General features: G+C 40.1%; 1 protein-coding gene across 2 annotated transcripts in view; it reads right to left on the bottom strand.

Annotated features, from left to right (window-relative positions):
• Window positions 1-1,768: 1,768 nt before the first annotated feature.
• The window catches only part of LOC133578402 (uncharacterized), a 61,774-nt gene continuing 53,412 nt past the window's right edge, over window positions 1,769-10,130 (bottom strand). The window contains exon 6 of one of the 2 annotated variants that reach the window (XM_061932815.1): window positions 1,769-2,875. Coding sequence is in view for 1 of the 2 variants with exons in the window: in XM_061932833.1 (XP_061788817.1) it covers window positions 2,127-2,875 (749 nt within the window). In the remaining variant the exon portion in view is untranslated. The remainder of the gene's footprint in view (window positions 2,876-10,130) is intronic. The other variant, XM_061932833.1, reaches the window with a different exon arrangement.

Here is a 10,130-nt window from a genome sequence, read left to right as displayed (position 1 = left end):
TAGATTCCTTTCTTTCATGAAGACAAGAATATAAGTTGGTGTATTACCTGATTCTGATGACTTGCATTGATTGGAATCAGACAGTAGTGCTGATAACGTCCACGTTTTCAAATGGAGGAGAAGAAAAGTTCCTCCTTTCTGTCTAATACCACATGAAAGTGGTTGGTTTTTGGCATCTTATTTGTCCAGCTTCCATATTCGTTTTCACACACTTTACAAGAAATACATTGGCGGCAAATTCCGTAGCTTGCTAGCTTGTTTGCTTTGGCTTTCGGAGACTCTTATTTTGTAAGTGCAGGCGCGATGGAGCGGCACTTTTATTGTGAAGACAGGAACTGTGCAGTCAAGTCTTTAGGCTTTTGACGGGATGTACGGTCGAAATAAAAAAGGGTCTTTTTTCCTTCACACTTTTGATTGATTGATTGAAACTTGTATTAGTAGATTGCACAGTACAGTACTTATTCCGTACAATTGACCACTAAATGGTAACACCCCAATAAGTTTTTCAACTTGTTTAAGTCAGGTCATGTGACCGCCTGGCTCTGTTTGATTGGTCCAACGTCACAAGTGACTGCATCTGATTGGTGGAACGGAGTGAACGTCACCAGTGACTGTATTTGTTGAAACGCAGGCACTATGAAGGTCTGTCTGACAGACCAAAACAAACAAAGCGTGCATTAACAGATCGATAAAAATTAGTAGCGAGTAGCGAGCTGAATGTAGATAAAAGTAGCGGAGTAAAAGTAGCGGAGTAAAAGTAGCGTTTCTTCTCTATAAATATACTCAAGTAAAAGTAAAAGTAAGTTGCATTAAAACTACTCTTAGAAGTACAATTTATCCCAAAAGTTACTCAAGTAGATGTAACGGAGTAAATGTAGCGCGTTACTACCCACCTCTGGCGCCTTGCATGGCAGCTCCCGCCATCAGTGTGTGAATGGGTGAATGTGGAAATAGTGTCAAAGCGCTTTTAGAGTACCTTGAAGGTAGAAAAGCGCAATACAAGTATAACCCAATTACCATAGCCAGGGGTCGGCAACCTTTACCAGTCAAAGAGCCATTTTGACCAGTTTCACAAATTAAAGAAAACAATGGGAGCCACAAAAATCTTTTGAAATTTAAAATGAAATAACACTGCATACACAGTTTTTTTTCTTGATGTGTGCTATGTATAAACCAAGGGTCTCAGACACGCGGGCCACACCTTAATATGAAAATTGAATATTAGTGCGGCCCGCGGGTTTTACATGATTGGCGCTTGACAGCGTCATACTTGTCAAACTTCCAGATTTTTCCGGCAGACTACGAAATTCAAGGCAACTTTTCTTTCGAACGTGCCGTGATGGTACAGCATTTAGCGCCCACTACAACCAGCGTGCCGGCCCGGCCCGGCCCAGCCACACGTTGTGTGGGTTTCAACTTGCTCACGTAAGTGACAGCAAGGCATACTTGCTCAACAACCACACAGGTTACACTGACGGTGGCGGTATAAAAAACTTTAACACTCTTACTAATAATGCGCCACACTGTGAACCCACACCAAACAAGAATGACAAACACATTTTGGGAGAACATCTGCACTGTAACACAACATAAACACAACAGAACAAATACCCAGAATCCCATGCAGCCCTAACTCTTCCGGGCTACATTATACACCCCCCGCTACCAAACCCCGCCCACCTCAACCGACGCACAGGGGGACGGGGGGGGTGGTTTGGTGGTAGCAGAGGTGTATAATGTAGCCCGGAAGAGTCAGGGCTCAACTCACAACCTACCGATCTCAGGGCGGACACTCTAACCACTAGGCCACTGAGTAGGTTATTAAGATCATCACGGGTGATTGTTTGCAGGTGACGATCCGGAAAACACAAGTTGAGTCCGCCCACTCAGACCAGATCCTTCCGTTCTGCTGTTGAGAGCTCCACAAGTATTTCATAGGCAGATTTCCTTCTTACAAGAATATCAACAGTTCTACATTTTCTAGTAGGTTTATTGTGTTAGAGAAAGACAGAATGGAAACATTTCTTTTTTGTAAAAGTTCAATATGATTAAAAATATTTGCTTGAAGGAAATTAGTATGTGATCCTCAAGCAAAACATTGACTTTGTGCTCGGTGGAGAAACTGCTCAGGAAAAGGTGTATTGTCCCTCGTGTGACAGCATGTGCGTTGTCAGACTTTTCTTTTGAAAGTAGCTTTTACCGCAGATTAGACATCGAAAGGGTTTTTCTCCTGTGTGTTTCCGCAAGTGTTGGGTCAAACTGTATCTGTAAGAAAAGGTTTTGCCGCAAATGGAGCAACTGAAAGGTTTTTCGCCCGTGTGCGATCTCATGTGCGATATCACGCTTTTATTGTGAGAGAATCTTTTGTCGCAAAGTGAGCATCTGAAGGGTTTTTCTCCCGTGTGCGTCCTCATGTGTGCGTCCATATTTACCTTTTGGGAGAATCTTTTATCGCAAACTGAGCAACTGAAGGGTTTTTCGCCCGTGTGTGTGCGCATGTGTCGCGTGAAAGCGCTCTTTTTACAAAAGCTCTTAGCACAAACTGGGCAGGCCAAAAGTTCTTTCCTGGTCTCCCTTTCAGAGTGTATGTTGTTAGTGTTAGTCCTCTTATCACCTTCACAGTCTGTATCGCTGCTCAAAGGTTCCTGGGTGTCATCCCTGTCTTCATCCACAGGAGAGTGTGACGTTGCTTCGTCGTGATCTGATAGCGGAGCTAAAAAGTTGTCTGCTTGCGGTTTGTCTTCGTCTTCAGCCTTCACAGAGACAACAGTCAGTGGCAACTTGGCGAGATCAGCTTCCTCCGGCCCGAGATGACATTCCCCCTCCTGAGTGACCCACAGTTCCTCATCTTCCACTTTAACGTGCTTCTGGACGTCTGCGGGACACAAACACACTTTATCTCAGACTTGCATCGACCGCAACTGCACAGTTCAGATTATCTTAGAAGACATCGAGCAAGCTTCATCAGTTCTAGTAGTAGTAGTCTAGTAGTAGTCTGAGGGAATGGTGCAGGATCCAGTGTATCTAGGGGTGTAACGGTACACAAAAATTTCGGTTCGGTACGTACCTCGGTTTAGAGGTCACGGTTCGGTTCATTTTCGGTACAGTAAGAAAACAACAAAATATAAATTTTTTGGTTATTTATTTACCAAATTTGTAAACAATGGCGTTATCCTTTTAACATTGGGAACACTATAATAATTCTGCCCACGTTAATCAACATTAAACTGCCTCAAGTTGTTGCTCAGGTTAAATAAAATGACAAAACTTTTCTTCTACATATAAAAAGTGCAATATTAAACAGTTTCAAGCATACTTGCCAACCTTGAGACCTCTGATTTCGGGAGGTGGGGGGGTGAGGGGTAGGGGGGCGTGGTGGGGTGGGGGCGTGGTTTGGGGCGTGGCTAAGAGGGGAGGAGTATATTTACAGCTAGAATTCACCAAGTCAAGTATTTCATATATACCGTATTTTCCGCACTATTAGCCGCACCTAAAAACCACAAATTTACTCAAAAGCTGACAGTGCGGCTTATAACCCGGTGCGCTTTATATATGGATTAATATTAAGATTCATTTTCATAAAGTTTCGGTCTCGCAACTACGGTAAACAGCCGCCATCTTTTTTCCCCGTAGAAGAGGAAGTGCTTCTTCTTCTACGCAAGCAACCGCCAAGGTAAGCACCTGCCCCCCATAGAAGAGGAAGCGCTTCTTGTTCTACTGTAAGCAACCACCCGCCCCCGTAGAAGAAGAAGAAGCGCGCGGATATTACGTTTCATTTCCTTTGTGTGTTTACATCTGTAAAGACCACAAAATGGCTCCTACTAAGCGACAGGTTTCCGGTTCATGAAAAGACGCAATCTCTCCATCCGCACACGGACTATTTCACAGCAACTGCCTAAAGACTTTCAAGAAAAGCTGGCTACTTTCCGTGCATATTGTAAAAACAAGATAGCTGAAAAAAAGATCCGGCCAGAGAACATTATCAACATGGACGAGGTTCCACTGACTTTTGATATTCCTGTGAACCGCACTGTGGATACAACGGGAGCACGTACGGTGAATATTCGCACCACAGGGAATGAGAAGTCATCCTTCACTGTGGTTCTAGCTTGCCATGCTAATGGCCAGAAACTTCCACCCATGGTGATATTCAAAAGGAAGACCTTGCCAAAAGAGACCTTTCCAGCCGGCGTCATCATAAAAGCTAACTCGAAGGGATGGATGGATGAAGAAAAGATGAGCGAGTGGTTAAGGTAAGTTTACGCGAAGAGGCCGGGTGGCTTTTTTCACGCAGCTCTGTCCATGTTGATATACGACTCCATGCGCGCCCACATCACGCTGGTTTTTAATATATTATTAAAGTTTGACTGACCTATCTGACTGTTTTTTTGACATTCCTTTAGCGCAGTTAGATGCGGCTTATAACACGGGGCGGCTTATAGGTGGACAAAGTTTTGAAATATGCCGTTCATTGAAGGCGCGGCTTATAACCCAGGGCGGCTTATGGTGCGGAAAATACGGTATATATATAAGAAATACTTGACTTTCAGTGAATTCTAGCTATATATATATTTATTTTATTATATATATATATATATATATATATATATATATAAAAATAAATACTTGAATTTCAGTGTTCATTTATTTACACATATACACACACATAACACTCATCTACTCATTGTTGAGTTAAGGGTTGAATTGTCCATCCTTGTTCTATTCTCTGTCACTATTTTTCTAACCATGCTGAACACCCTTTCGCAGGTACCCAGAAAGGTTTCGAGTACCACCAAAAAAACTGAATCTCTGAAGACAGCATAAAAATCTGTGTTAAAGGTGTACAAATACTGTTTGTATAATAAGCATGTTATTGTTTACAAATGAGGGTTAAGAGTTCAGTACAGTTTTTTAATTGAGCTGCTGCATTTTTTGGTTGGGTTGTTTATTTATTTTGAGGAACTTCTCCATTTCTAAAAGGGGAGTAATTTAATAGAGTGATCTATGTTTGTCTGTTGCCATCTCCTGGTGAATGTTGGCTATAGCGTACTGTGGTTATTTTTTGGTTGGCCAACGATTTACGTGGTGTTGCGCACCTGACGTCAAGTGTGTGAGTCTGTTCTGAAGTCTACAGTAAAGAGACGTACTTCATCACCTCGCCTGGTTATTGCCTCCAACTCAATATATTACAACAACATTGCTGTTTACGGCAGACGAACTGCTTTACGGTAGAACATGACTGCTGTTGTTGTGTGTTGTTACCGCGCTGGGAGGACGTTAATGAAACTGCCTAACAATAAACCCACATAAGAAACCAAGAACTCGCCCTCCATCATTCTACAGTTATAACGTGTGTTGTGGGAAAGCGGACGTGAATACAGGCTGTTGACACGTCACTCAGGTCCGCATGGAGCTGGAGGGGGCGTGGCTTCCAGCTCCGCCTGAATTTCGGGAGAAAATTTGTCCCGGGAGGTTTTCGGGAGAGGCGCTGAATTTCGGGAGTCTCCCGGAAAATCCGGGAGGGTTGGCAAGTATGGTTTCAAGTCAACTCATCATACTTAATTTATTACAGCATTTGGGAAGCCTGTAGTTGATTTATTATGTAAATGTTATATTTTTATCAACATGTGATAGCAGGGACCCTGCCATTCAAAACTAGGCTGCTGCATTACTAATGATTAATGTAACTATAGCTGAAAAAATGGTACAATAACAATAGGAGAGACTATTCATCCCTGAACACCATGGAGTTCATGTAGGCCAGGGGTCACCAACGCGGTGCCCGCGGGCACCAGGTAGCCCGTAAGGACCAGATGAGTCGCCCGCTGGCCTGTTCTAAAAATAGCTCAAATAGCAGCACTTACCAGTGAGCTGCCTCTATTTTTGAAATGTTATTTATTTACTAGCAAGCTGGTCTCGCTTTGCTCAACATTTTTAATTCTAAGAGGGACAAAACTCAAATAGAATTTGAAAATCCAAGAAAATATTTTAAAGATTTGGTCTTCACTTGTTTAAATAAATTCATTTATTATTTTACTTTCCTTCTTATACCTTTCAGAAAGACAATTTTAGAGAAAAAATACCACCCTAAAAATGATTTTAGGATTTTTAAACACATATACCTTTTTACCTTTTAAATTCCTTCCTCTTCTTTCCTGACAATTTAAATCAATGTTCAAGTACTTTTTTTTTGTTATTGTAAAGAATAATAAATACATTTTAATTTAATTCTTCATTTTAGCTTCTGTTTTTTCGACGAAGAATATTTGTGAAATATTTCTTCAAACTTATTATGATTAAAATTCAAAAGAATTATTCTGGCAAATCTAGAAAATCGGTAGAATCAAATTTAAATCTTATTTCAAAGTCTTTTGAAATTCTTTTAAAATTTTTATTGTGGAAAATCTAGAAGAAATAATGATTTGCCTTTGTTAGAAATATAGCTTGGTCCAATTTGTTATATATTCTAACAAAGTGCAGATTGGATTTCAACCTATTTAAAACATGTCATCAAAATTCTAAAATTAATCTTAATTAATTTTTTCGGTTGAATTTTTAATTTTAAAGAGTCGAAATTGAAGATAAATTATGTTTCAAAATTTAATTTTCATTTTTTTCGTGTTTTCTCCTCTTTTAAACCGTTCAATTAAGTGTTTTTTCACCATTTATTCTCTTCACAAAACCTTCCGTAAAAGGAAAAAAAATGTAGGACGGAATGACAGACAAAAATACCCTTTTTTTTTTATATATATAGATTTATTTATTTAGCTATTCTTGTTTAAATCACACTTACATGTAACTTACAAATGACAATATATTTATTTATTTAAGTGTGTATCAAACTGGTAGCCCTTCGCATTAATCAGTACCCAAGAAGTAGCTCTTGGTTTCCAAAAGGTTGGTGACCCCTGATGTAGGCTTGATGATGCAGTTACATTATTATATCAACTATCAGAGACAGAAACTCTTCATTTAACATAATGTCCGCTTTTGCTGCTTCAACACAGCTCAATCAACACAGAAAAAGGTAAAGTGAAATAACAGACAGACAGGGCTTTGCCGTCCGTAACACACACACACACACATTGCAAAATGAGCTAACGTTACGCTTAAAGTGAATTAGCCTTCACCTCAAGCCAGGACTGCGAGCAAGCTGAGCTGCCGTTTAGGTTTCTAGAAGGTCAACGGGCTCATAGTGATGTTACTAGTAGTTGACTGGGAGGTGTTTATTATCATTTGGGGAGAGTCCGCTGCCTGATGATTACCTGCTAAACGCTAAGCACTGACTACATGCGCTCTGAATACGCACTGCTGATTGGCTGTTACCGCTCTGTTTGTAACCAATCAGATGGTTGTGTGGGTGGGACAATGCTGGGTGCTGTGTAGAGGACTGACAGAAACAGAGGCAGAAGGAAGCGGAGGCGGCTACTTAATATGTCCGTGTGGAAACTCGTTCGGTACACCTCCGAACCTAACCGAAACCCTCGTACCGAAACGGTTCAATACAAATACACGTACCGTTACACCCCTAAATGTATCTATTCTCTCAAAGGCAGGGACATGCCCAGACAAGTATAGTTTTGCTCTTGTGTGAACTTACAGTATGCCAGCACGTGCAAAATTGTATATAGTCCATTTAATATTATGATGTTAAAAGTGGACAGACACAAGTTGTGGTGGTGTTCTTCTATACTCGGAGGGAAAATGATTTATTGATTATTATGGATTGTGTAATTAAGTGCACTTTGAGTTGTTTTGTACAACTACTGGCGGCAGTGGCAGCACACACCCGCTTTTTACAACCTATAAGATTTTATTATCGTCCAAGACTCTTTTAACTCATAAACCTTCAAACATTGGCCAGTGAGAGAAGTTTGATGAGCTTAACATGCGTAACGTAATATTCATGACTCGAGTGTGCGGCGCCTGTTGAGTGACATCACTGAGCTAATTAGCTAAACGGCAAAATTTACATCAGGCGTGTGAGCTATGAATCGATCAATACACTGCAAAAACTGAAATCTAAGTAAGATGAAATATCTCAAATAAGGGTGATATTTGTTTATTTTCTGTCTGATAAGATAATTCTTCTCACTAAGCAGATTTTATGTTAGAGTGTTTTACTTGTTTTAAGGGTTTTGGTCCTAAATGATCTCAGAAAGATATTACCGTATTTTCCGCACTATAAGGCGCACCTAAAAACCACAAATTTTCTCAAAAGCTGACAGTGCGCCTTATAACCCGGTGCGCTTTATATATGGATAAATATTAAGATTCATTTTCATAAAGTTTCGGTCTCGCAACTTCGGTAAACAGCCGCCATATTTTTTCCCGGTAGAACAGGAAGCGCTTCTTCTTCTACGCAAGCAACCGCCAAGGTAAGCACCCGCCCCCATAGAACAGGAAGCGCTTCTTCTTCTACTGTAAGCAACCACCTGCCCGCGTAGAAGAAGAAAAAGCGCGCGGATATTATCATTTCCTTTGTGTGTTTACATCTGTAAAGACCACAAAATGGCTCCTACAAAGCGACAGGGATCCGGTTCATGAAAAGACGCAATCTCTCCATCCGCACACGGATTACTATTTCACAGCAACTGATATTCCTGTGAACCGCACTGTGGATACAACGGGAGCACGTACGGTGAATATTCGCACCACAGGGAATGAGAAGTCATCCTTCACTGTGGTTCTAGCTTGCCATGCTAATGGCCAGAAACTTCCACCCATGGTGATATTCAAAAGGAAGACCTTGCCAAAAGAGACCTTTCCAGCCGGCGTCATCATAAAAGCTAACTCGAAGGGATGGATGAAGAAAAGATGAGCGAGTGGTTAAGGTAAGTTTAAGTTTACGCGAAGAGGCCGGGTGGCTTTTTTCACGCAGCTTCGTCCATGTTGATATACGATTCCATGCGCGCCCACATCACGCTGGTTTTAATATATTATTAAAGTTTGACTGACCTATTTGACTGTTTTTTTGACATTCGTTTAGCGCAGTTAGATGCGGCTTACAACACGGGGCGGCTTATAGGTGGACAAAGTTTTGAAATATGCCGTTCATTGAAGGCGCGGCTTATAACCCAGGGCGCCTTATGGTGCGGAAAATACGGTACAGCTTGTTGCTGAGATTTGATGACCTATATTGAGTAAAACATGCTTGAAACTAGAATATCAACTGTTGCAAAGCTTTGTCATCAACACTCACAAGTATAAAACTACTTTTTTAAAGTAATAGTTTCTTACTTCAAGCATGAAAAAAAATTATGAAGCTGAGCGCATATCATTATGTCAAGATAATGGCACTAGCATTTACTTCATTTAAGAATATTTTTCAACATATTGAGCAAAAATGTCTTTTTTTTCTACCAAGAAAGGTGCACTTGTTATTAGTGAGAATATACTTATTTTAAGGTATTTTTGGGTTCATTGAAGTTAGCTAATTTTACTTGTTTTGGAAAGTCTTGACAAGCCAAATTTTCTTGTTCTATTGGCAGATAATTTTGCTTAGTTCAAATCAAATACCCCTCATTTTTGTATTTTTTTTCTTGTTTTTGAACACTGACTTTTTGCAGTGTACAAAAAAAAATTGTGGATAAAACGGGAAAAGTCACCTCGACAGTATGGCAATTTTTTTGGGGGGGGGGTTCAACTGGACCGTAGTCCTTTACAGCCCTCATCTTTTCTTTTCAACTCTCATCCGTTCCCTAATTGGATGTATGGAAACAAGATGTAGGAACTAAAGTGCAGGACAAAAATTCGTTATTCTCAGGTTTCTCTATTCTGCACTATTTTTTTTTACACTTTATTAGGCATTTCTTACATATTCATTTTTTAAACCTTAATTTAAAGAGGTTATTGTTCGGTGTTTGTGATTTTAGAATTTTAATTTACCTCGACTGAGTGTTTTCCATGAGTGAGTTGACATTTCCTTTCTGCCTTGATAGCTGAGGGGATTATAATCAGAGGGAGGTTACATTTGAAATAAAAATATTAACATTTAATCATTTTTTTCACCTGGTCTATATTTTTCACAGGCTATAGAAATATCAATATTTTATTGATATCAAACAATACAAAAAAAACATACATTGTGCACTGCAAAAAGTCAGTATTAAAAAACAAGAATAAAAAAT

This window comes from Nerophis lumbriciformis, linkage group LG03, assembly GCF_033978685.3.
Source record: "Nerophis lumbriciformis linkage group LG03, RoL_Nlum_v2.1, whole genome shotgun sequence".
In the NCBI taxonomy this organism is placed as follows: domain Eukaryota; kingdom Metazoa; phylum Chordata; class Actinopteri; order Syngnathiformes; family Syngnathidae; genus Nerophis; species Nerophis lumbriciformis.
The sequence above is the reverse complement of the archived record's forward strand: the minus strand, read 5'-3'. Positions and strand labels throughout refer to the sequence as shown.